Source organism: Pogona vitticeps, chromosome 6, assembly GCF_051106095.1.
Source record: "Pogona vitticeps strain Pit_001003342236 chromosome 6, PviZW2.1, whole genome shotgun sequence".
Classification (NCBI taxonomy): domain Eukaryota; kingdom Metazoa; phylum Chordata; class Lepidosauria; order Squamata; family Agamidae; genus Pogona; species Pogona vitticeps.
In genome coordinates, this window is record NC_135788.1 from 104,202,898 (window position 1) to 104,230,517 (window position 27,620).

The 27,620-nt window shown below is 42.5% G+C and overlaps 1 protein-coding gene and 1 pseudogene across 2 annotated transcripts; both read right to left on the reverse strand.

Moving 5' to 3' along the window:
* Positions 1 to 933: 933 nt before the first annotated feature.
* LOC110070326 (olfactory receptor 14A16-like) lies at positions 934 to 10,683 on the reverse strand. The gene has a single exon (XM_078378072.1). It carries the CDS (start codon positions 3,941 to 3,943, stop codon positions 2,993 to 2,995), a length of 951 nt encoding a protein of 316 aa, XP_078234198.1. The 5' UTR covers positions 3,944 to 10,683; the 3' UTR covers positions 934 to 2,992.
* A 7,515-nt stretch (positions 10,684 to 18,198) lies between these two features.
* On the reverse strand, positions 18,199 to 19,227 carry LOC110070333 (olfactory receptor 14A16-like; annotated as a pseudogene). Its single transcript, XR_013537807.1, has one exon. The product of XR_013537807.1 is annotated as an olfactory receptor 14A16-like (transcript).
* Between the last annotated feature and the right edge of the window lie 8,393 nt (positions 19,228 to 27,620).

Sequence of the window (27,620 nt, forward strand, 5' to 3'; positions counted from 1 at the left end):
TTAAGAACACATTGAGGTCCTGTATGCCATTCTATGCAATCCTTGCATCCAAGACATATCTACCTCAGGCAACTTTTTTATTCCTGCCTCCTCTAAGGAAAGAAATAAAACAAAGTCTCTCCCATTACTCCTCCCATCTCTTCCTTGTTCCAGGAGGAAGCTTTCAATTTTTTATTTTATTCTAAAAGGTATAACACATCAGCATTGCCCTAATAGGTGTAAGTAAAAAACTTTGCTTCCTCCTTCTACCCCTCCATGGAATAACAGAGGATTTTATTTTCATTTCTCAAACTCATTCACTTGCTAAGCATAACAATATTGGGTAATTTGAACTGGATGGAAATTTCAAAGTGGCAAGCTTCACTTTGGTTCAACCTCAGTGATCACATATACTGGAAACAAATCAGATTGTGACAATCCTGCTGAAACATAAAAAAGAGTAGCCACTGAAAGGGAGCCAGAAAGGTGCTGGTGGGTATACTCTGGTTCATGCTGGTATTTATGTCATCTGGTTGCTGGCAAAAGGTGTGAACAGGCCTATCCCCACAGTGGACGGAACAGCTGGACAAATGCCTGGGTAGTCATGCCCAAAGATGTTCACATTAGGGAACAACATTCTGCATATTCTACTGTCTTTCAGTCATTTAGCCCTTGGTACCACACAAGTGTTCTGCCCACAGTTTTTAAACCCTTTAAGACAGTGAGAGGTCAGATATTATGGAATTTAGCATGAAAAACTGGAAACACATTTGGAATGGGGGATAGTTTGCTATGAGAAAAATGGGTGTGTATGAATGTTTTCCAATGGCTTTAATGAAACTGAAGTTTGATAAAACAGAACTTCGGTTAGCCAGTCAATCAATCTTTATTTTTGGACTCGAACCCAATAGGATACATATTTGTAATATTTAAAATAGATGTAAGCAATTAAAATTTCAAGATAGCTAATACAGTATAAATTAATAAAATAAATTACCCATACATTGTTTGGGTAGAGGTCAAGGTTGTCTTTCATATTCTTTGGGCAGAAAGAAGGAATTTGGCCACTGATTAGGTGGTTATCTTGTTTGTGTTGCTTAATAAATATTTTGTAAGCCAAATTAGAGTCCTACTTGGGAAGACATTCATTATGGCCTTGAGGAATTTGATACACTCATTTCTGTAAAAATTACACACAAAAAGGGTGCTTCAAAGTTTCAATTTATCTATCTTTACAAGAACACAATCTTTTTTCATAAGGGGTGCCAGAATATCACCCATCTAAAATTGCGGAATGGAGACAGTTAAATTGGGCTCTTGAGAAGATGTGCCTATATGTTGGGATAATCAGATTCTCCTAGCACTTTTGGACAAATTATAGTTCTAGGCCAAGGTGCAAGATAGAACATCTTTTGCAAGCCTTTGAAATAGAATATTGAAAGTCAATGTCCCTAATCTGTTTTTCTAGGATAGAGTTGACTGCCTTGGGTTCCTGGGCATAAAGGAACTCCGTAGAGAGCCCTAATAGGTGCAGTTTGGCTGGAAAAGCTTTAAGCCAAGAGCTATTATGGACATCTTTCTGTATAAGGTTAAGATATCCCATGAAGGGATCAGTATGTATTACCTTGTTCCAATATGTAAAAGCAAAGAGCCACAGACTGCATTCTAGTGATGTTAAACCAGTCTCTAATCATAAGGCACCTGCAGGGACACATCTTGGCATTCCCAGAATGGATCTTTAAAAAACCGAAAGAACACTCTTTATACTAGTGTGAAATCCTGGGATCCAAGTTGGTATACCATACAACAGTTGGAGCAGAATTTTGAGCTTAAAAACTTGGACAGCAGCTGGTATAAATTGTAAAGAAAAAAAATGCAAGATAGCTTTCTGCATGTTCTGGGCTGCTTGGATTATTGACCGTCTATGCGCAGCCCAGGAAAGTTTATGGCGGAATATAATATCTAGATACTTTAGCTGTTTTACTTGCTCAATGCAAGAACCATTAATTGTCCAATTTCTTGGTGTTACAGATTGAGTGAAAACCATAATTTTGGTTTTAACAAAATTTATAACCGATTGGTTGTTCTTACCTTAGGTCATAAATGTACGGATCAGCTGTTTAAAGCCTATTTTCAATAGTGACAGAAGAATGGCATCATCTACGTAAAGCAGTAGGGGACATTTGGTCTCTGCCAATCTAGGAGGATGGAAGTCTGTTCCAAGACACCACCCAAGCAGATCATTTAAATACAGTACAGGTTAAATAATGTGGAGGCTAATATACAACACTGTCGAACCCCTTGATTCGCCTGAATAGGTTTTGTCAAGTTTCCTTCGGTACCACATCTAACACGAAGTATGGTGCCCTGATAAAGACATTTAATAAGATATAAGGTAAAGGTAAAGGTTCCCTTTGACAATTTTTGTCCAGTCGTGTTTGACTCTAGGGGGGGGTGGTCATCCCCATTTCCAAGCCATAGAGCCAGCGTTTTGTCCAAAGACAATCTTCCGTGGCCAGTGAGACTTAGACACGGAACACTGTTACCTTCCCACCGAGGTGGTCCCTATTTATCTACTTGCATTTGCAAGCTTTCAAACCGCTAGGTTGGCAGGAGCTGGGACAAGCGATGGGCGCTCACTCCGACGCGTGGATTTGATCTTATGACTGCTGGTCTTCTGACCCTGCAGCACAGGCTTCTGCGGTTTAGCCCACAGCACCACCACGTCCCTTTCAATAATAAGATATAGGAGTCTCTTATCTATAGAGGTTTTGTATAATCGCACAGTTTTAATCTAACTTTGGTTAGCTAAAAAGATGGGCAATATGTATTACAGTACATATATAGAAACATTTGCACCGAGATAGATCAAACTTACTGCAGTGGTAGGTGCATGAGTGAAGCTCCTCTTAATGTGTCTATGCTATTGGAGAATTGGTATCTATAAGACACAACTAAAGAATGTTGTTTATGGATAAGAGATACAAAAAGTGGTCACCTTTTGATAACAAGGCTAGTGAGAAGAGTATCTTAAACCTAAAATGTTGGATATAGCATTTTTTATTTCTTTGTTTCTTAAGCTGTAGATTATTGGGTTGATTAAAGGAGGAGTCATGGAATATAATATAGTTAGTGCCAAATCAAAATATGATGGCGATTTGGAGGGGGGTTTGATCTGAGCAGAACATCCTGTAAAGACAAATATAAAGACTACAGTAAGGTGGGGAAGACACGTTGAGAAGGCTTTCTTCCTTCCTTGCACGGAAGGAATTTTCAGCACTGCAGTAAAGATATGCACATAAGTCACGAGGATGAAAATAAAACACCCTCCTGCAAGCACAACACTGAACAAAATAAATCCAGTTTCAACTAAGTAAAAGTCAGAGCAAGCAAGCTTCAGTAACTGTGGGAGTTCACAGAAAAATTGATTGACATTGTTGGAGCAAAAGGGGGCTGCAAAAGTACCACCAGTATGCATTGCTCCATAAAGAAAGCCGCTGATCCAGACAGTAGCAATCATTTGAAGGCAGGCTTGCTTGCTCATCAACATTTCATATTGTAATGGATTGCAAATTGCAACATACCGATCATATGCCATAACTGTGAGGAGAAGGAAATCAGAGCCCATAAAAAAGATAAAAAAAAACATTTGAGTAACACATCCAAAATACGAAATGTGTCTAATCTCCATGAGGGAATCTACCATGGATTTGGGGACAATGACTAAAATTTGTCCCACATCCTGTATGGCCAAGTTCATCAGAAAGAAGTGCATGGGATTATGTAAGTGGTGGTCAGTAGCTACCGCAGAGATGATGAGAAGATTTGCTCCAACTGCTACCAGGTAGTAAACAAGGAAGATAATGAAGAATAAAAGCTGAAGCTGATGGACCTCTGAATATCCCAAGAGAAGAAAGTATGTGAGAGAAGACTGATTCCTTAAGTTTTCTTCCTTTAGATGCATGTTGCCTTCCTGTGGAAGGAAGCAGAAAGAAATGAGTGTACAAAGGAGAGTGCCATGACTTGCTTTTGCTGGTGTTTTTGTGGTGACAGTGGGGTTTTTTATTACTAGTGCATATTTGAGAACTGACTTGATCAAAGATTAGTGCTTTGTAGCCTTCACATTAGACAAGTTGCCATAAGTATTTATTTATTTATTTATTTATTTATTTATTTATTTATTTATTTATTTATTTATTTATTTATTTATTTATTTATTTATTTATTTATTTATTAAGAGCAATACATGACAACTAGATGGCTGGCAAGAATAACTTTCAGAGCCCATATGACACTGGATGAATCGTACCAGCTAACAATGCACATCCGGTTGAAGTGCAAACTGTTGGTGATGACAATCATTAAATGGCTTATGTTCTGGTTATTAATGGGGCTTTTCTCCCAGTATGGACCTGTCTGATCATATCATTCTGCTCGGAAGGCAATGGAAGTGTGGGACAATAGTGGCAGTCTTTGAATATATTCATGGGTTACAATTATTTTTATCCAATATAGAGAAAGTGGGGGGGGAGAGAGAGAGAGGGAGAGAAAGCAAAATAGAAGTAGAACATATTTTTGTAGCAGAGCGAATGAGAAAATTCTGAAGCGATAAGACAAATTACTCACTATTTTTCTTCATCTATTGCTCTTGGCTCCATATGCGCTTTCTGTTCCACTGCTATTCAGTATCCATGTACAATGGTGACCAGACAGAGACATAGTTTTATGAGACCTGTGTGATGATGTCAAGATTTTGATAGTGGAGAGAGACTTGTTTACATTTCCTTTGCATCCCTTGAGATATGCTTCTATGGGAATCCATCACAGCTCAGGACCACAAGCATTCCGAGATTAAATTATTGTCAAATGTGTACCAATCATCTTCCATGGCATCAAGCAGTTTCTATTGTTTCTACTGGTTGCTTATATTCCACCAGGCAGAAAGGGAAGGGAAGATGAGGAAACGACCACATCAGTGTTACTAAGGAATGTTCATGTATTTAACTAAAGGACAAATTCCAGGTAGGGTAAAACACAATTTATCTGCAGAAACAACATTTCAGTACCCACTCCAAGCATAAAAATATTTTTTTGAAACACAACTTGGAACAGAGACTTCTGTGCAGGCCATTTCAATCAAACTCACCAGACCTAAGGGGAAGCATCACAAAATGCTCCCGGGATACACATTCCGGTATCTGTTCCAGGTGTAAAATAAATTTTGCAAAAAAAAAAAAAAAACCAGAACAGCAAATTCCAAATAGATCACCCAAACCAAACTGATCTGCCCTACTCAGCTAGAGGCTATTGATGCAACCAGCCACAAGATGTCATTGGGAACAACATTCAAGTACCATTCTGCCGAGATTTTCTGCCTGGAACAACTCACCCAACTCAAAAAACAGGTGCCTGAAGAAAAACTATGGAACTGTACCTTGAATCAGCTCCAGCTTTGGCACAGGCATAGTGGAAAGGATGTTCTTGCTCTTTGCCAGGCATGGGGTTTTTGGATTTGGGGCAAAGAGTCATCAAGTTTTAATTTTTAAAAAAAGCAGCACTGTTTTTTACCCCATGCAGATCCAAGAGACCTTGAGTTCTGGTCAATTTAAAACAAGTGATAAGACCAAATTTACACACCTAGAAAGAAAATGTCCAAACCAATCATGGCTCTAATTCACAGTTCCAAAGCAGCAATCTTTAAGCAAGATAAAATGTGAGCTTCTGGGCTTTCTCTTATAAAGTTCCAACATTCTAAAGGGGCTGAACCTTTGACCTTTAGATTCAGACCCCCCCCCCATTCAATGACTGTGAAAGAAAGCATTTAACACCTTCCTGTGAAAATATTTCAAAATATATTTTAAGAAAGAGAAAATAATATTCAGCACTTGATTTAAACTGAAATTACAGGATTATTATTATTTATTTATTTTGCTTTGTGACTGGGCATGATCTCAAAGCAGGTTTTAAACAATTTACTTGTGAGTAAGTTTACCCTGGCAATTGTTTTGTGTACAAGTGAGAAGTAATTAACTAATGAAAAGAGGAGTCAACTCCTGGGATTTTCCCTTAAGTGGTGTCACTCTGTGAACGGAAGTGAGCAGAGAGGGGCCATCTTGACCGCTGGCATTGATTTTGTCAATGTCCAAGCTACTCTTTGCTATGTAACGCTTGCCATTTTCCTGCTGGCAATGTGAGCATGAAATTGTGTAGCAATATTGGGTCATTTCTTGGGGTTTTGTTTGTTTGTTTTTTGAATCATAGGGTCAAAAGAAGAATATCCCATTCATAAACCAGAGGTTTTTAAAGAATTGAATTAACTATGACCTGTCCAGGCTGGGTACTAGATAGACCTCTTTGGATCACATTTGCTACAAATGGTCTCTTAAGGTAAAGTGTCATTTGGTGCACTACTACCATCCCCACAGCAAATGGCCCATTGTAGCCTGATCAGCTACCATTAAGCACTTTCCCTGATGTCCTTTCACCACCACCCCTCGCTTCCCTTCCCTTCTCTTTTCTTCTTCTCTCTCTCCCCCACATGATCTGCAGCCATGATTCAGCTTCTCCCCATTTCTCAGCTGGACCCTATGATCTCTACAGAGGCAGGACGACAGCCAGGGCAAGAGGCTGTGAGAGTCAGACGGTGGGAGGGCTACTTAAAAAATTAGTGTGGATGAATGTGTTCACAGAAGTGGAATCAATTTCCATGAATCAATCACACAACTCCATTAAAATAAATGGACCTCTGGTGAAGAACAAAAAGAAAATCACTGATGCTCAAATAAACAATGCAATCTACACTTGCTAGTGTGTGTTGTATTCACCCTTTTAAAAACTGATCTGAGGTGCTCAACGCAATTTAAATGGTAAAGTTAAAGGTAAAGGTTCCCCTTGACATTTAGTCAGTTGTGTCCAACTCTAGGGGGCAGTGCTCATCATCGTTTCCAAGCCGTAGAGCCAGCATTTGTCCGAAGACAGTTTCCGCCACGTGGCTATACACAGAACGCTGTTTACCTTACCCACTGAGATGGTACCTATTTATCTACTCGTATTTGCATGCTTTCGAACTACTAGGTTGGAGAGGAGCTGGGACAAAGGGACAGGAGCTCACTCCATTGCGTGGATTCGATCTTACAACTGCTGGTCTTCTGACCCTGCAGCACACAAAGGTTTCTGCGGTTTAGACTGCAGCGCCACCACGTCCCTTAATTTAAATGGAGATATGTGCATATGGTTTTTAAAAAAAAAATAGCATTGGGTTCTTAGACTGATTTCCCCCAGACTCCACTATCTCTAACACATACTTCCTTCCTCATCCAGTTTCTTTCCCAGCCAATCACAAAATTCTTGCCAACCTCCCATGTTCTTTACTCCCTCTCTCACACTACATATTTGCCAATCCAATGCATTTCAAGCAATATACTTATCAAAACAATCTAAATACATAGTATATTAAAATCATGGTGTGCCACAACAAGGGTGCTGTGCACAGTCATTCAACTGCCCTTGGAAGTGTGTGGCAAAGGCTTCTTCCCTCACTATGTCCCCATAGTCTCCACTGGCAGCCATCATCCTGTAAGTACAGTAATCCTCTCAGGCAGTGCATCCAAATTCTACTCAGAGCTGAGGTTGAAATTGTTCCACCAATATGGAACAAGGCAAAAAGAAAAAGCTTGTGATGCGAACAATGCTAATAATTTGAAGGCAAGCTTATTTATTCATCAGTATCTCAAAGTGTAACAGATGCTTTGAGTACCCGATCTCCCGCTCCCCATTCCATGATGACATAGAGTGTAGTTGCTGGAACAGACACTTTATTGGAGCAGTGGAACTTTTAAAGGACCAGCTAGGCCAACCCATAACACTTAACAATTTAGGGTGCAAGAAAACTAGCTTTAATCTCACAGTCTTTGGAGCTGTGCCTCCAAAATTCTTTTATTGAGAAGAGTGGGACCCCACCTCTTCTGTCAACTCTAGGACATTTCTTAGGTGTGTCAAGCATGGTGTGCCACAACAAGGGTTATGTGCACAGACAGTCAGCTGCCCTTGGAGGTGTGTGGCAAAGGCTCCTTTGCCCATTATACCACCATAGTCTCCACCATCAGCTATCATCCTGTAAGTAGAGTAATCCTCTCAGGTGGTGCATCCAAATTCTGCTCAGAGCTGACTTGTCTATCCTACATATAGTGGGACATGGAACAAGGGGCAGCCGGAGGCCATTCTTTTGGAGGCCCATATGTAGGTAGCATAGCAAGTTTCTATAGTCTGATTGCCCCTGCTGCTCCCTATGTCAGTGGTGGGGTCTCCTCTGATGCTCAAGCCTCCAGGACTCCTGGCACTTGGCCTGGTCCAGATGGAACCAAATGGAACCTCCCCCAGTGGCACTAGCAGCTCAACCCAGTGACCTGTCTCAGGATCATGGTGGCAAACCATCCCCCATTGAGGTGTTGACCTCTCCGGCAATGACAATACCTTTTGCACCTCCCACACCTCCCACTTCATGGCATCCACCCAACAGTTCTCCTCTCTTGGATCACTCTCCTCCTTGATTCCAAGTCCTGTTGTGGCTACATCATCTGTGAAAAAAGATGTATGATGCCATAATAAAGATACAAAAGTGCACTTGAGGCATACATCCAGAGAAAGAAATATATTTGCTTTGCAGAAAAGAATTGGCTATGGATTTTGAAAAGATTAAATATATTTTTCCCATCTTGTATGGCCAAGATAATTACAAACACGTACTGTACATAGAGATGTGTAGGTGGACGCTAAACATAGATACATACTGGCAGCTATGGTCTCATGTCTGCACTGCCAATACTATCAAATGACTCCAACTTTGTGTTCCATATCATCAGAGACTCATTTCCCCACTCAATGTGATATATCCATGTTTTTGAAGTTTATCATGGAGGACAAAAAAAAGAAAAGAAAATGGACAGAAATCAAACATAAGGATTGATATTCTTAATATGCCTTTTTAAGAAAACAAGATGTTCCTCTGATGCTTTGTTTCTCACCCCAGGGTCTACTGCCATTGAACTTATGAATTTCAAAGTGAGATTCAACAGAGAAATATAAAGGCTTTTCATCTCATTATGTATGTTAGCCAGCTCATCTATGGAGGGTTGTCTATATTACCACTGGACATGTGGATGTATTTTGCCACTTGTCTAGAGAAATCTTTTATTTGTTATTGTAGCTGTCCTATTTCTTCTCACCAACTGCTGGTATTCGACAGATAAACTCTTCCATTATACTTAGTATCTACAAAGGTTTTTCTGGACCATATGAAGGTGAATACGCTTGAATGCTCCATTTCCACACCATGATTGTGAAATAAGCACCACTAAAACCTATGCTTGCCACTTCCTGATGATTAAACTATCCTTAAGAACTTCTGCTAAAATCATCAGCATGCTGATGTCTTTTGAACTTCTGTCCTACTTAGCATTTTCAAACCCTATTTTCTTTTCTTAGGTATAAATACCTGTCCAGTAGGACTCCTCTTTCTGCATTTCCAAAAGTGAACTGCAGTCTCTGGAAGTCTATGCTTTAAAAATTCTCAGCAATCTTTAAGATGTATTCTCGAAGGTTGTTGTGGGTTTTTCGGGCCCTTTGGCCGTGTTCTGAAGGTTGTTCTTCCTGACGTTTCACCAGTCTCTGTCGCCGGCATCTTCAGAGGACTGGAGTTGGAACTCTGTCCATGCTTTGTTGCTGTTTGTTGGATAGTTGAGTATTTATGGCTGTGGGAACAGCTTTTGTCTTTTGTCTCTTTCCCCCCCCCCCCCGTCACAACAAAAACATGCTGATCACCCTATCTCCTGAAAAAAGACAAAACCTGTTCCCACAGCTATAAATACTCAATTATCCAACAAACAGCAACAGAACATGGACAGAGTTCCTACTCCAATCCTCTGAAGATGCCAGCCACAGAGACTGGTGAAACATCAGGAAGAACAACCTTCAGAACATGGCCAAAGAACCCGAAAAACCCACAACAACAATCTTTAAGATCCTTTAAGAATTTTTGATGTCTTTTTATCATCTATCATACTTCAGTAGGGAAACACTAAGCTTTTCATCTCACTACATGTGTCAACCAGCTCATATATGGAGGGTGGTCTATATTACCAATATGACTTATGTAAATGTTTTGCCACCTGTATGGAGAAATCTTTCTCTCTCATTTTTGCCCACTAAATCCTCTGAGCTGATGGCTGGATAGTTCAGTGAGTTGCGTATCTAGCTGTGGAGCCATTGGTTGGGATTTTGATTCCGCACTGCACCTCCAGGGAAAAGAGCCAGCCTGTGTGACCTTGGGCAAGACACACAGTGCCAGGATGCTCAGAGAGCAAGGGAATGGTAAAGTGTTTCTGAGTAGTCTCTACCTCAGAGACCTTGGCAAGGGTTGCCATAAGTCAGAATTGACTTGACGACACACGGATGCACACAAACATTTCTTCTCACTCACTATTTGTATTTCATAGATCATAATAATATTAATAATTTATTACAGTCAGTGACCAGGAAGATTAAAATATATTATTTAGATCAAATTTGATAAACTCTTCCATTATACTTAGTAAAAGAACTTGTTTTTTCTCCACGGTAAATGAGCACCATTCATAATATAAAATCAATACTTGCCACTTCCTGATGATTAAACTGTACTTAATCACCTCTGTTAAAATAATGAGCATGACGGCATGCTTTCAATTGCTATGATATTTAGTATTTTCAATCCCTGCCTCCTTTGCTTGTTTATAAATATCTTTCCAGAAAGATGTCAATCATGAAGATTGCTTCAAGAATATGCATTGTTATTGCTGTCACACATTTCAATATGACTAACCAGACACACAATATAAGAATTCTGGGTACAGGCTAACTTTTCAAGTGAGTGTATGTTTGTCTGTCAAATGTCTTATAAACTGGTACTTTTCCATAAACAAACATGTTCAAATAATCAAATCGATCCACTTTGTAAAAGCAGAGGGGACCTTGATTTGCCCAGACATTGCCACCCCAACCCCGGAATAAAGACACGAGACATTAGTTTGGGTTAATGCGGGCCACACTTTATTTAACTTAATAAACTCCGGTAACCTGCCTTTCGGCCAAACAGTATATATGGGGGGCCTGCTGTAGTGCGGAAAACCGTTAAAATGGGGGTATTATCATACCCCTTGATCAACAAAGGGCGAGTCCCCGGCCGCCAAGCTCCTTCGGTCGAACCACCGTTGGAGCCAGTCTAGCCGCTAATAAACACCCCCATACCTCAAGACATCTTTGACTGATGCCTGTCGGTCCAGGAGTGGCCCAGCGCATCCTCCCCCCACAGGCACCGTGATCGCACGATCCGCAATGCCGGAAGGTCAGATGCGCTGTTAGCTTATTTGATTTACCCATTGGGACACACCGAAATACCGGTTATTTCCGCACTACCCGCCACAGCATGCGTACTAGCCCGGCTATGTCGCATGCCCGCCACCAAGCCCTTGGAGCTCGCAAAGCAGGCCCCCTTTCACATCCTCTAGGAATAATTCCAAACCTGCCTCTGACAGGTGCACACCGTCACTGCGGAATAATTCGGGATTTGAAACATGGATTCGATGATGGTATATCACCGATCCGAGGCCGCCGCCGCAGACGCCTCTACGAACCACCTTATTCACGCCCCGCCGGGCCTTATTCACCGCATCAGTCCTCCCTGAGCCTCGCCAGGCCAACCGAGGAGTGATATTAGACCACAGAATCCGCAGTGAAGGATACCTGCGTTTCAGCCAATTCAAGTCCCGAAGAATGTCTATTATCAGTGCCTCGCTGGCAAATCTAGGTAGGTCATTACCACCCAGATGCACCACCAGCACATCCGGTGGCGAAGGACCGAAGGCCGTCGTCCTGTTGAACTGTATCCACTGCATTCCGTGGGTTCCTTTCCACGTAATATGCGCCAAAGCGCCCAGTCCTAAATCCCTCCCACAAGAGGAGGTGGCAGCATAACGTTCTGCCCAATAAATGTAGCTATGGCCGACGATCCAAACGTCCTTCCGTCGTCCGATAACCATTGAACCTGTAAAACACAACCACACCCTACCTACTCGTTAGGTAGATTCCTAATGTATTTTTTGTAACTGGCTGACGACCAGCGACCGATGTTCCTAATTTCCTCAGGGCTGTAACCCAGAGCAGCTGCGGTTGAAGCCGCCCCAATCCAAAAGGAATGCGTGCCAAAACGTAGGCCTTGCACTCCCACTTTTTGTAACGCCCCGTCTGTCATTCTCCAAAATTGGTACTTTGTTAAAGGCGACTTATCCACATGCCTAAGGAAGTACCCTTCGTCCTGCCCTCTCTTCTCCATATACACCCTTGCTGCACCACAGGACATATACTCACTATACTACATTGCCCCAACATCAGTCGCTTTCCTTTTCCCACCTGGTCAGTTTTGGAACGCCTAATAAACAATTCTAACCTATTATCCCCCAGCAAAACATCCCTTTGTTGCAGGGCCAGACCTGATTTATCTTCCTTACCTGTTGCTACCAACTCACTAACTCGAAGCGCACCAAAAAAATGCAATTAATGATGCAACTTGAAACAACGCCCTTTCATATTCATCCCGACACAAACTCACCCATTGCTCAGACAACTGTTGCAATAATGCCGGAGAAATGGGCGACCTGGAATCCGTCACCAAATCCTATGCCCTTAACCCGAACCTTTAACTGATGTTTAGTCATGGTGACTTAACAGTGAGTCTGAGAAATTATCCTACTTCTTAGCCCCTAGGTTCAATAAATGCCTACATGGCTGTAACGGGGCAGGAGCTCAATACCGCCATGCCCCAAGACCAACTGCTTCCCGTTGCCTATTTGATCAGCCTCGGATCATCCAATAGTGATTCTAAGTGACTATCCTGGATTCGAATGTCTTGTCTCTGTAAGGCTAATCGAGAGGTGTCTGCCTTCCTTCCTGCCACTAACTCACTGGTCCTGAGGGCACCGAAAATTGCTATTAAGATAGCTTGTCTTAAACAATTGCCATCATAAAATTATCTCTACAACTGTCCCGTTACTCACATATGTGCTCCATAAGAGGTAGGGAAGTAGGTGTTCTGATCAAAAACACCTTCCCCCACTCCTTAGGCCACCCCTACTAACCTTTTCTGTATCCTATAATCCCCTGAAATATCCCTATCCATTTATGTTTGCTTGAAAAGCCAGCACCAACAGCCTACCTTGAATGGTGCCTGGGGCTAACTTTTTCGTATGAAGGAATATCATAAATTGCTGCAAGTATTCTACTGGATCCAGCCAAACCTGCTCCAGTTCCAGCAACCTAGTAATCTGGAATCCTCTTCACGCCACTCCGCCAGACCCCCGAAGGAATTCTGACAGCTCCCTAACATCTGGGGCAAACGTCCTAACTGCTTGATCTACTGGCGTGAGAGAGCCTCGGCCATTCCGTTATCTAAATCAGGTGCACGCCAGGCATACACTATTATAATAAATTGCAATGCTCGTGGAGTAAAAGTACTAACTAAAACCATCACACTCTCATAATCTGACAAGAAGTAGTATATAAAGCAGACAACCATTTGGTTGTCAAACCAAAAAATTAGACCATTTAATTTGATCACTCTTCTGCCCAGATCCAGAAGACCCTTCCTCGTTTACCTGAAAATCTGCTTCCAGGCTGATATTAAATCTGCAAAAGGAGGCAGTGTTAAAGTTCTCAGGGAAATGTATTCATACAAGATCTTCCTTCATAACTTTGTCACTCTGGTCCTCCGCATGGGCTGCTTAAGGCCCTGCAGCATTGCAGGGACGCCATAGGAAAGCACGGGCCAGTGCTACTACTGCATGTGAAGCTTAAATGCCCCGCTATCACCTGTAACTCTGTAAAAAGACGCTTTCTCCACATAGGAAATCCTAACGCTAACATTAAGATCAACCCCATTTTACCATGAAGCATCTGTGAAGTTTGCTGCAGCGTGTTGATATCAATCAAGAGGTGCATCTAAAAGTGTATAGTTTCCGGGGGATGGCATCATAACTGACATTCCCTCCAGATAGGACAGCTGATGCATTAATTAAAATTACCAGGTGCCTTGGTTACTATTCCTAAAGTGAAAACGCTCAATTATGCCAAGGGCTGCTCAGAATAAAAAGGGGGCCTAACTTCCTACACCTATTTATCAATTTTACAATAGCCTTCAAGCCAGCTATCGACCTGTTTCAATACTCTAAAGTAAGCACTGCACTCCCTCCATGTGAGTTATGTCCGTAACCAAGCTTCCAGCACTTCACTCTAATTGGGCTGGTTCCCCTTGCTTTCGCCTCCTCCTATTCCCTTGTTCTGACACTGGGAACGGGCTTTCATATAGATAAAATCTTAATGTTGCCCACCACAAGTGATGCATTCATGTTGAAAATTACCTGGCCTTCTGGGACAAAAAACCCGTGGAGTTGTATGCAAAAACATGGCAGACGGGGCGAAACTGCCTATCCTGCTCGAAGGTGGGGAGTTTGTGAGGAAACAATTTTTCTGTTTAGATGGCCGCTATCAAGTCTGTCTGCTGTATTGGGCTGAGCCAGGGTCATATGTTGTAACTACAAACCCGTCTGTGGCTCATCCCAACGCAGGTTGGGCTGAATGAAAATATTGAAGCAGCGCGAACGTTCTCCAAGGCTAAGCTTTCCCTAGTACTCCAGCATAAATAAATTCCCCCACCCAATGACTATAATTACCGAAAGGCAAAGCCGCTGAGGGAACGGTATTGTAGCCTGTCTTTGGCACTAACAGATATTGCCATCAACTATGGTAGTCCCTACATTGGATGTACCTGCAGCCAGAGGAGCTGCATATGGCGTACTCCATCCACAAAGTATTAGAATAAGGCCAAGCCACATTGGGTAACCCCATGGGAATGTGGAATGTGCAAGAAGAGAACCACAGGCCCCTGGCCAAGCCGGTGGGGTTGTTTGTGTACCGTGCGCAGCTGAAGATTCACCGTATGATGCAGCAGCTGTGCTGGAATCATCCAACCCATGTGATGTGCTAACACCCGCCTGATCTGTCATGTCGTACCCGACCTGTGGCCCAGCAGTTGCTCCAGACGTCTCCATGCCGAATACCCTTCCGCACCTTCTTACACTGGAGACCTTGGGAGTAGCTGAAGCTCTTTCTGATACAAGCCATTGCCTTACCTGGTATGGACCCCGTGATACTGCGGAGCTCGTCTGTCAGGGCAGCCTTCATCTGTTTCCTTTTGCACTTACTACCCTTTACCGCACTGTAACCTTGGATTCCACAAAGACCAATCTGCATCAACGTCAGGCAGTCGCTTCGGGTGGCTGCTCTGGCTCAAAAACAACAATTCTCACATTAGATCATTCGCTATTGCCTTGAACTCAGCCTTACAGTGTCTATATGGTCTCCCTGCCTGATCCAGCTTTACAATGACTCTTGGTGTCCCTAGCCGATCTATGTGGCTGGGCTCCACATTGTCCTGGGAGAGGCAAAGCGTGCTGCTTATATACCTCCCCATGGTGCCTAAGCACTCTCTACAAGTTAATTATGCAGGCTACACATTGTTCCCCCCCCCAGCAAGCTGAGTACTCATATTATCGACCTCAAAGGATAGAAGGCTGAGTCACCTTGAGCCAGCTACCTGGGGTTAAATCCCAGGTCGTGAGCATGGTTTTGGTAGCAGTTTAACCACAGCGCCATGAGGAAACCTGTGTAGTCATTCTTTCAGCCTTTAATGCTGATATTTTCTCCTTTAATTCTTGCCACTCGGGCCAAGCCTGCCATGACCCTTGTCTTTTCAATTAGTGGCTTTCAACCATGTGTGACTACTGTTGATGCTAGGGAGGTCTTTTGACCTCCAATCACCATGCCTTAGCCTACAGCCTTCAGCCTTCAAAAGTTGCTATCAGGCATCTGCACAATTTTACTTGCTGCCTATGGACTAATTAATTGGACCAATATAAAGGACTGTGCCAATGTAAATTATTTCTGAGTTACTAGTTCCAAACCTATCAATTCTAAAGGAAATCAACCCTGAGTGTTCATTGGAAGGACAGATCCTGAAGCTGAGGCTCCAGTACTTTGGCCATCTGATGAGAAGAAAAGACTCCCTGGAAAAGACCCTGATGTTGGGAAAGTGTGATGGCAAGAGGAGAAAGGGACGACCGAGGATGAGATGGCTGGACAGTGTCTGCGAAGCAACCAACATGAATCTGACACAACTCCGGGAGGCAGTAGAAGATAGGAGGGCCTGGCGTGCTCTGGTCCATGAGGTCACAAAGAGTCGGACACGACTAAACGAGTGAAATCAATTACTTTACCACTCATTAATCAATCTTCAATTAATTTCTGCTGTTTAGACTAAAAACCTTAAATAAATTAATATGAGCAATACAAATAAATTATTTGCTGAATAAATTAATTAAATCAAGGCCTCAATGCTAATTGATCAATCTTCACTAATGTGCTTGGTGCAATACATACGTACTTTATTTAAAGTCTATTGTACAAACTGTACCTAATATAAATGTCGTATGAATTTATTTAATGACTTTTGTATATCCTATTTCCTATTTATACTTATTTTTTATATTTATCATTACTATAAATATAACACATACACACAGACACATACATGCACACACACATATATAATTTTCATTTATCATTAATATTATCATTATTATTACTTTTATAAATATTTAAATTATACATGTATTGAAATGGGTAATCGCCCCTCTGCTCTGCTAATCTAATGCCCTGAATCATTAGACTTTGATGGGGGGGAGAAGCCAACGGGTGTGCGCTATGGGAGCTGCAAGGTAAAAGCCTCTCCTGCTCAAATTGCTTCTTAAAAAAGAGGGGAAAGGGGTGGGGTGAAGAAAAGGAGACCTGACATGCTGTGGGTAAAAAAGACACCCAGCTCTGCACCGGAAACCTTTACCTCCTATTAAACACAAAAATTTCCATCTAAATAATCTTCCCTGTTCCCTTTTCCTCTTTCCTTTACACCTCCTTATTTCCTAGCTCCTAGCAATCGTCGTGTAGTTATTTCCTTTTGAACAACGACCTCACGTGCGGAAGCAGGGCTGGCGTGAAAAGAGAAAGAGAACGCCGAGGCTTTCCCCCCTTTTGCTCAGTCACCAACTTTATAATAATCTATCATATATATGTAATAATTAAGAGAAACCCTGGGAGGGGGAGCCTATGCTCTCCTCCCTTCCTTCCAGACCAAGAAAAAGCTGCTCGCATTTGAGCGCGATGCGCGCGCGCGGGGGGGCCACCGGTTGCGAGCTGCCCTTGCTTCCTTTCACCTCCTGCTCTAAAAACAATCAACACTCCCAATCACAAATGATCGAACAGTCTACAAATGAGAAATGGATATTAGCACCCTCGGAGGGAGCCGAAGCTGCCCTCCCCTCCTGCACGAACAAGTGACGATCTCAGACGAGCGAAGTCCTCATTCCTTGCAATGCCCGAAAACGAAAGAGGCAACACGGGGGTGGAGCAGCCCCTTTCAAAGCCTGCTCTCCACCCCCCCTCTACCTCTCATCCCGCGATGTCTCGCCTCTCTTCCGGGGTGGGTGGCAAACCACGCCCGCCTGCTCAAAGTCCGCGGACTCAGCGGCGGGCTAACTCTTTGAGGTACAGTTGAATAGTTAAGGGATGGAGCCACCAGAAGTATCACATTGTGCCATGGACATCTCTTAGAATTATAGGATATAGTGAGCTATATTCCCATTGCGGTGGGAGGCTAGCACTAGATGAATTCAGATACACCTGCCTTGGCAGGTAAAATGACTAGCTTATAAAATCAGGTCCTACCTAGGGGCCCACTTTTCATGGCACAGTCTAACAAGTCTCGTAAAACCGCATATAGACCCTGTTGGGAAAGTGATAAATAGTATATGTTGCATTATCCTTCCTAAGCACTAGAAAGAAAATTAAAAGTCACAGCAGGGGGTTACTTCTTCCTTTTTTTAGGGCCACCATTTGCTTTATCAGGAATGAATCCTCCTCCTTCATATGTTTCCTGCTTCAAATTTCTTTAATCCAACAGATATTCAAACTCTGTTTCCTGTCCTTTAAAACATTGTAGGCATCACTCTCAGCTGTTCCTCAATGTTTCTATGCTCTTGGAGAATTTGTAGTTATCAGTCAGAACTAAGGAATGGTTCTTTACTGATGAGAGTTACAAAAAGTAGCCATTTTTGTTGAACAAGGCTGGAGAGAGGATCATCTAGAACCCAAGACTTTAGATAGAGCATTTTTAATTTCCTTGTTTCTCAAGCTGTAGATTATTGGGTTCATTAAAGGGGGAACCATGGAATATAATATAGTCATTGCCAAATCAAGATATGATGGAGAATTAGAGGAGGGCTTGAAATAAACAAAACATCCTGTAAGCACAAATAGAAGGACCACAGTAAGGTGGGGCAGGCAAGTTGAGAAGGCTTTGTGCCTTCCCTGCAAGGAGGGGATTTTCAGCACTGCAGCAAATATGTGGATATAAGTCACAATGATGAACATTAAACATCCTCCTGCAGCCACAGCAGTTAGCAAAAGAAATCCAACTTCAATGAAGTACAAGTCAGAGCAGGCAAGCTTCATTAATTGTGGGATTTCGCAGAAAAATTGGTTAACAATGTTAGAGCAAAAGGGGGCTGCAAAGGTACCACCAGTGTGTAAGGCTCCATAAAGAAAGCTACTGATCCAGACAAAAGCAATCATTTGAAGGCAAGCTTGCTTGTTCATCAACATCTCATATTTTAGTGGATTGCAAATAGCTACATACCGGTCATAGGACATAACTGTGAGAAGAAAGAAATCAGATGTTGCAAAGAAGAGAAAGAAAAGCACTTGAACAACACATCCAGAATAAGAAATCTGTCTACTGTCCATGAAGGAATTTACCATTGATTTGGGGACAATAACTGAAATTTGTCCCACATCCTGTATGGCCAAGTTCATCAGAAAGAAGTGCATGGGATTATGTAAACGGTGGTCAGCAACTACCGCAGAGATGATGAGAAGATTTACTCCAACTGCTACTAGATAGTAAACCAGGAAAACAGTGAAGAATAAGATCTGAACCTCATGAATCTCAGAGAAGCCCAAGAGAAGAAAGTGTGTGAGAGCAGACTGATTCCTTAAGTTTTGTTCTTTAAGATACATATTTATTGCCTGTGGAAGGAAGCAGAATAACATGAATGTAAAAAGAACAGCAGCATTACTTGAAATTGCTGTTTAGTCATTCCTGATTACTGATCAGCATTTAAAAGGTACTTTCATCCATAAATGTGGAGAAATATACAGAACAGTAAGACAGACAATCGGAAGGAAAGCATGTTTTTTTGAAATGAGAATAAAATAATTGCTAGGCTGAACTACACCGGGAAGGCTTACAAAAATAATTGGGGATTGGGGTGCCTTGTACCAAAACTTCTGAGCAACACCACTCATGTCTTATGTTTTCTGTAACTTTGTATAAGTATTATTATGCTACCAAATTCTTAATCCCTTGAGGACAGTATAAAGAGGCAATTTTATTTGAAGAGTTTCAATTAAAAGGAAATAAATTCCATCATTCATCAGTTTGTTCACAACCAAAGCACTCCACCTTTACATGATCACACTTCAAAATGATTGTCTGGGACAAAAATGGACCACAGTTAAAACAGGGTATAGATTTATGGGGGAGGAGATTGTTGGTCACGACAGATGATAGTGGTGAGAATCGCTTACCTTGTTCTAGTTCCACATTAATTCTGCAACCAAAAATTTATTAGAGTTGAACAATGAGATCTCATGGAGATCTGTCCCACAAAAAGTGAACAGTAGTAGTTGCTGTAAGATGAAGAACTAAAAGAGAGAGTGAGAGACCAACAAGACTAAAATGTGTAGCCCATCGACCTTTAACAATTGCAGAAGTAATGTTGACTATGGAGAAATAGTTAACAATGTAGAGAAAATTGATTCATTGAAACTTCCTTACAAGGATGTTTTCTGTGGAAAAAAGCAGGGCAGCTTTTACTGTATTGGCTTAATTAATCTACATGGACTATGTTGTCTTTTAATATTAAGCTGGTAAAACTATTATTGTTATTGCTATTATCCTCTACTACATTTAATCTTTCAAGTCTGTTGAATGTCTGCTGATACAGAACTGTTGTGCAGAGCAGATAATAAGGTAATGGAAAAGGACTCGAGATGGGTATGAGTCACAATTCATAATTCACCAAGGTTGACAAATTACGAATCATGATTTTTCCCATGAACTGACATATCAATTTGTCAATTCATCTTGAATTTAAAACCCTATAAAAAAACCCCTTCAGGAACCTAGAGACATTAAAATCACAGAGAAGCATCTCACTACTCTCCTATACAATCCCTCCACAATTGGTGACAATCGGGTTTCATACTTTCATGTTATACACCCAGAAATTGGGTCCCTCAGGAAAGTGACCCCTTCGGAAGCTGACTTGCAAGAGTGCTGTAATTCCCTCCAAGCCAGCTGCTAAAGGGCACTTTTCTAGTCCAGGTCCAAGCTGTTCAGGATGATTGTCAAAGCCCTAAAAGACTTAAGACCTGGGCATTTAAGGGACTTTTCTCCCTGTATGAATCTAGCTGATCGTTGGATACTGCTGAGAAGGAAATGCAAATATGGGCATTAGTAATACCAAGTAAAGGTCTGAAATTTTAAATATATTTATTTATTATAAGTGTGTGTGTGTGTGTGTGTGTGTGTGTGTGTGTGTGTGTGTGTGTGTGTGTGTGTGTGTGTGTGTGAGAGAGAGAGAGAGAGAGAGAGAGAGAGAGAGAGAGAGAGAGAGAGAGAGAGAGAGAGAGAGAGATCAAGGGAGAGCACAAAATATGTAGCAGAATATGTGCTATATATTTCTGTAGCAGGAAGAACTGGGAAAATTCCAAAATTACAAGATAGAAATAACTTACTTCCTTAAATATTTGTCTTGGCTCCAGATGCACTTTTGTTCCCGTGATTTTCAGTGTCTTTATACTGTATTGACCAAATGGTGATTCCACTTTATAAGTCCTTTTCTTTGTGATGGCAGCAAGAGTTCGTTATTGCAGACAGGAGACTTGTTAATATCTCCTTTGTGTCTCTTGAGATGTGCCTCTATGGGAATCTATCATTGCTCAGAAACACAAACCTCCCAAAATGAAATTATTGTCCAAAATGTATCAATGGTCTGCCATGCCATTCAGTAGCTTACTTTGTCACAAACATGTAAATAGACAAATAGTCCAGATCCAAACTATCTCCCAAGTAGTGAAGAGGGACAATGAAGCCATAAAGTGTTAAACACAAGGCCATATTTGTGGGTGTACTCTGCAAGAAGCCTCCTCTGCACCATTATACTCATTTGACTGTTGATTGCTTTGGCAAGCCTGCTTTCAGCCCTTGGTGTTGCTTGGGAGTTCTGCTTCCCCTTTTTTTATCCATTCATACCAAGTAGAAAGGGATATGTTTTCACGTCTGTTTTGGAAACTGGACAGTGGGAGGCCAGACCTTAGGCAATATAGCATTAAATGCTCAGAAACTCCATTTGGACAGGAGATGGTTTCTCATGAGAAGGGAGGGATGTATTCCAGTGACACGAATCAAAGTGGCATTTGGTATAACAGAACTTTGATAGCAAATATATGATAATACAGTCACAGTCTCAGCCATACATACATGAATCAAGCTCACAGCAGTGACCTGTGTATCAGTAAAACAAGTGGGGCAGAAGCCAGGTCATTAGAGAAACACATGGGCTCAAAAAGCTCTCTAGACTGGACATTTTAGGAGGCTTCTCTTTCTAATTCAAAAACTCCCTGTGGGCTCTACCTGTAGCATAAAAATGTCAATGCAGGGGGTCCTTTCGAATCAGATTTTCTCAAACGGAGGAGTGAACCAAGGCTGTGTTCCGGTGCCAACTCTGTTTAACTTCTTTATTAATGATCTTTCCCCACTCCTACATAGTATCAACAGCCACAGCCCCAAACTAGGCCCTATACAGATTCCAGTCCTATTATATGTGGATGACATGATTCTCCTGCCCTGCACAAGGCTTGGCCTAAAGTGGCTAGTTAGCAGTTGCCATGACTACTTGAGACACAACAAGCTCCAACTGAATTTTGATAAATCTAAAATTATAGTCTTTGGCAAAGCATGGAAACCCTTTTCTTGGCAACTCTATCCAGCAGGTCAGAGAGTTTAAGTGTTTGCGTGTCTTTTTTTCATCATAGAAACACTTGGTCAACTCACCAGAAGACAGTGATAAAGTCAGCAAAGCTTTCCGCACAGGCTATCTTATACTTCCATCATACTTGGGGCCACTCGTACATCCCCACCGCGCTGCATATTTTTAATGCTAAATCAGCAGCACAGCTTCTTTATTGTGTCCCCGTCTGGATATCTGCATTCCATAGCTCTGTGGAAAGGGTCCAATAAATGTTCCTGTATAAAATTTTGGTCTGCCCCACTGTGTCTCCTATGCAACCCTATGCCTTGAAGGTGGCCAACATAGGATTGAGACCATGGCTTGGCTCAGATTCTTTAAATACTGGGCCAGGATCTGTTTCTTCTTAGCCCAGGAGATCCTATTCCAAGCACTGCTTTCTGACAGTGTATTTCCAAGATACAGATAGCAGCGGACACAGGTAACATCAAAGGAATGTATGATGGTATCAAGCAGGCCTTAGGTCCATTACAGAAGAAATCTGCTCCCTTGAAGTCTGCTACAGGTGTGATCATCCAGGAACGAGCACAGCAGATGGAACGCTGGGTGCAGCACTACTCCGAGCTATATTCCAGAGAGAATGTAGTAACTGAAGAAGCATTAAATAACATTGAGTGCCTGCCTGTCTTGGAAGAGCTGGACAGCGAACCAACCCTAGCAGAAATAAATGCGGCCTTGGATTCCCTCGCCTCTGGCAGGGCACCTGGAAGGGACAACATCCCTGTTGAAGTGCTGAAATGCGGTAAGGAGATCATCACAACCAAACTGTATGAAATCTTTTGTATCTGCTGGAGGGAAGGTGGAGTACCACAAGACATGAAGGATGCAAACATCGTCACATTGTACAAGAACAAAGGAGACAGGGGCGACTGCAATAACTACTGTGGCATCTCTCTTCTTAGCGTTGTAGGGAAGCTGCTTGCCCTTGTGGTGCTGAAGAGGCTCCAGGTGTTTGCAGACAGAGTCTATCCAGAATCACAGTGTGGATTTCGAGCTAATAGATCCACCACTGACATGGTATTCTCTCTCAGACAGTTGCAGGAGAAATGCAGGGAACAACAACAGCCACTCTTAGTGGCCTTCATAGACCTTACAAAAGCATTTGATTTGGTTAGCAGGGATGGCCTTTTTAAAATACTTCCCAAGATTGGATGTCCACCTCGTCTCCTTAACATCATCAGATCCTTCCATGAGGGAATGAAAGGCACTGTAGTTTTTGATGGCTCAACATCAGACCCCTTTGACATCCGAAGCGGAGTGAAACACGGCTGTGTCCTCGCACCAACCCTTTTGGGGATCTTTTTCACTGTCATGCTGAGGCATGCCTTTGGAACTGCAACAGAAGGTGTCTATCTCCGGACTAGATCAGATGGAAAGCTCTTTAATCTCTCCAGATTGAGAGCAAAGACCAAAGTCCAACTGAAATGCATGCGGGACTTTCTCTTTGCAGATGATGCAGCCATCGTTGCCCACTCTGCTGAAGACCTCCAATAACTCATGAATCGTTTCAGCAAGGCCTGCCAAGACTTTGGACTAACAATCAGCCTGAAGAAAACACAAATCATGGGCCAGGGCGTGGACTCACCTCCTTCTATTACCATCTCCATGTAAGAATTGGAGGTTGTTCATGACTTTGTGTACCTTGGTTCAACTATCTCTGACACCCTCTCCCTGGATGTCGAGCTGGATAAACGCATTGGCAAAGCAGCTACCATGTGCTCTAGACTCACAAAGAGAGTATGGCTCAATAAGAAGCTGACGACACATACCAAGATCCAGGTCTATAGAGTCTGTGTCCTGAGCACACTCCTGTACTGCACTGAATCCTGGACCCTTTGTGCACGGCAGGAGAGAAAGCTGAACACCTTCCATATGCGTTGCCTCCGACGGATTTTTGGCATCACCTGGCAGGACAAAGTTCCAAACAGAGTAGTCCTAGAACGAGCTGGAATATTCAGCATGTATACATTATTGAAACAGCGACGTCTACGTTGGCTTGGGCATGTCGTGAGAATGGCTGATGGTCGGATTCCAAAGGATCTCCTGTATGGAGAATTAGTGCAGGGAAATCAGCCCAGAGGGAGACCACAGCTGCGATACAAGGATATCTGCAAGTGGGACCTGAAGGCCTTAGGAATAGACCTCAACAGATGGGAAACCCTGACATCTGATCATTCAGCCTGGAGGCAGGCAGTGCATCACGGCCTCTCCCAATTTGAAGAGACCCTTGCTCAGCAGGCCGAGGCAAAGAGGAAGTCACAAAAGCAGCAAAACCAGGGAGTTGGACAGGGGACAGATTGGATTTGTCTTCAGTGTGGAAGAGATTGTCACTCTCGAATTGGCCTCTTCAGCCACACTAAACTTTGTTCCAAGTCCTCCATACAGAGCACGTCACCATAGTCTTTCGAGACTGAAGGATGCCTACATTGGCCCTATTTCTGAAGAAAATCAAGACCCTGGGGTTGTTACCAGATCTGCTGGGTTCAATACCTCTATCCCAGGTATTCTGTACAAACAAAGCTCTGGATATTGAGGGGCAAATGCAGCACAGCGCTGCACAAAGGGTCTGTTTCCTGCTATATTTTCAGTTGCCCCTCTCCTATTGCAGAAGACAGAATTATCTCTATCTCACAGAACATCCCCAAGACCGATGGGCATTCACCCTTGCTAGGTGCAATATTGTACCTTCAAACACAGCACAGGGAAGATATATGAGTTTACCCACAGAACTGAGACCCTGTCCTTGTGGTCAAGGAGTGGTTGAATCCTTGCAGCATATTTTGTTTTACTGTCTCTTTTATAAAGATACCTTGTCTTAATGTATTCGCGAAGGCTTTCACGACCAGGATCTAATGGTTGTTCTGGGTTTTTCGGGCTCTTTGGCCGTGTTCCAAAGGTTGTTCTTCCTGACATTTTGCCAGTCTCTGTGGCCAGCATCTTCAGAGGACAGCAACCTGTGCTGTCCTCTGAAGATGTTGGCCACAGAGACTGGCGAAACATCAGGAAGAACAACCTTCAGAACACGGCCAAAGAGCCCGAAAAACCAGAACAACCAATACCTTGTCTTATCTGAGCACTTGAGGATGTTGGCAAGAATAACTTTCAGAGACCATATGACGTTGGAAGAATCATAACCGCTAACAATGCACATCAAGTTGAAGTGCAAACTGTTGGTGATGACATTCACTGTGGGAAACTTCTGTTTAAAGGTTGTAGCTGGATTCTGTTCCAGTGACGTGCATACACTCCTGGCAGGATGTGGCAGCTTCCAGCAGGCGGGGTAGCCCTTTATTCTGCCCTTTTGCTTAGAGGTAGAGCATAAGATCAAAGGGTTATTTTAGTCAATCCTAGTTACGATTAGATAACTAGTATCCTATCTGTTTCTCTCATAACATACGGTACTATGTAATCATGCTAAGTCAAGAAAAGAGCCCTCTGGGTGTTGCCAGTAGGCTCCGCTGGCTCAGACATCCACTGTCGATTCTTTTCTCCTCTCTCTCTAAGGCAATTAGCCTTTCCTTTGTTCTGTGACCACCAACACTGTATGAGTACCCCCCTCCCCTGTTGCCCCCCCTTTCATGATGACACAGAGTGTTGCTGCTGGAACAAACTCTTTATTGGTGCAATGGAAATTTTAAAAGACCAACCAGGCAAATTCATAAAAGTTAACAATTTAGGGTGCAAGACAGCTAACTTTACTCCCACAGTCTTTGGAGCTGTGTCTCCAAAATTCTTTTAAGAGGATTGGGGCCCCACCTCTTCTGTCAACTCTAGGACATTTCTTAGATATGCCAGGTACGGTGTGCCACAACAAGGGTGCTGTGCTGTGCACAGTCTGGCAACTGCCCTTGGAAGTGTGTGGAACATCTTGGGGAGGTGGAGAGCCCATTCACGTGGCCAAGGAAACCCCTGCCGGTCTCACAGGCAGGAAATAGCAATATATCAATTGTACACAGATAAAGTTGGGAAAAAAAAAGATGTCTGATGCCATAACAAAGGTACAAAAGTGCACTTGAGGCATACATCCAGAGAAAGAAATATGAATTTTGGAAACATGAAATGTATTTTTCACACTTCTTGTATGGCCAAGATAATTACAAACATGTACGTGGAGACTTTAGGCTATTTAACATTTATATTTAATAATTATTAAATACAAAAAATGTATCTTATTTGCCAACTTCAAGATAGGTTCTATATGGGGCTTTAACATTTAGATATTTAACAAATATTTAACATTAAATGCTCAGGCACACAATTGGAAATGGAGATGGTTTGTCATGAGAAGGGAGAGGTGTATACAAAAGTTTTCAAGTGATTAAAATCAAAGTGACATTTGGTATAACAGACTTTTAATAGCTATAATGATGCATATACACAATGCAGATACAGTCTCAGAAGCACACATAAATCAAGTTTGCTGCAGTGGCTAGCATATCAGTGAAGCAGGTGGGGCAGGAGCCAGACTACTAGAGAGACAAATGGGCTCAGATCTGCTTCCCTTAGTAGTTAAGTGTATTGTCTTATCTTATATTGCCTGTATAACCCACCTAGTCCATCATTCACCTAAATTTATTCCAGAATAGGTCCTAAACATAAACTGTTAGACTGGCAGATGTCATTCTCTGTGACCACATATGGAGTGCAAATGTTCCCAATGGAGGCAGCTTTGCAGGGAATTGTGAAGCCTAGTAAACTATCCCAAATTCCACTTGGAGTAACAGGGCTGAATTCTAATTGTCCTCCGTTAGCCAGATGTTCTTCTTCTTTTACATCACCTAGAGATATATGAAGAAGTTGGTCATATTTCCATCCAGGTGGAGGCTAAAACTACCCCCCCCATCATCATTCAATGCTTGTTTGAGAAATTATAACAGCCATGAAGTAGTATGGGCCATGAATAATTAAGGCCTGTTCCATATGATTCAATATACACCTGCCTGGACAGGTAACTTCAACAGACCCTAGTCTCATGACGTGGTGGCGCTGTGGGCTAAACCGCAGAAGCCTGTGCTGCAGGGTAAGAAGACCAAGCAGTCGTAAGATCGAATCCACGCGACGGAGGGAGCTCCCGTTGCTTTGTCCCAGCTCCTGCCAACCTAGCGGTTCGAAAGCATGTAAATGCGAGTAGATAAATAGGTACCATCTCGGTGGGAAGGTAAACAGCGTTCCGTGTCTAAATCACACTGGCCATGTGACCACGGAAAGATTGTCTTCAGACAAACGCTGGCTCTATGGCTTGAAGAGCGGGATGAGCGCCGCCCCCTAGAGTCGGACACGACTGGACAAAAATTGTCAAGGGGAACCTTTACCTTTACCTTAGTCTCATGACACAGTCTACCAGCATTACTA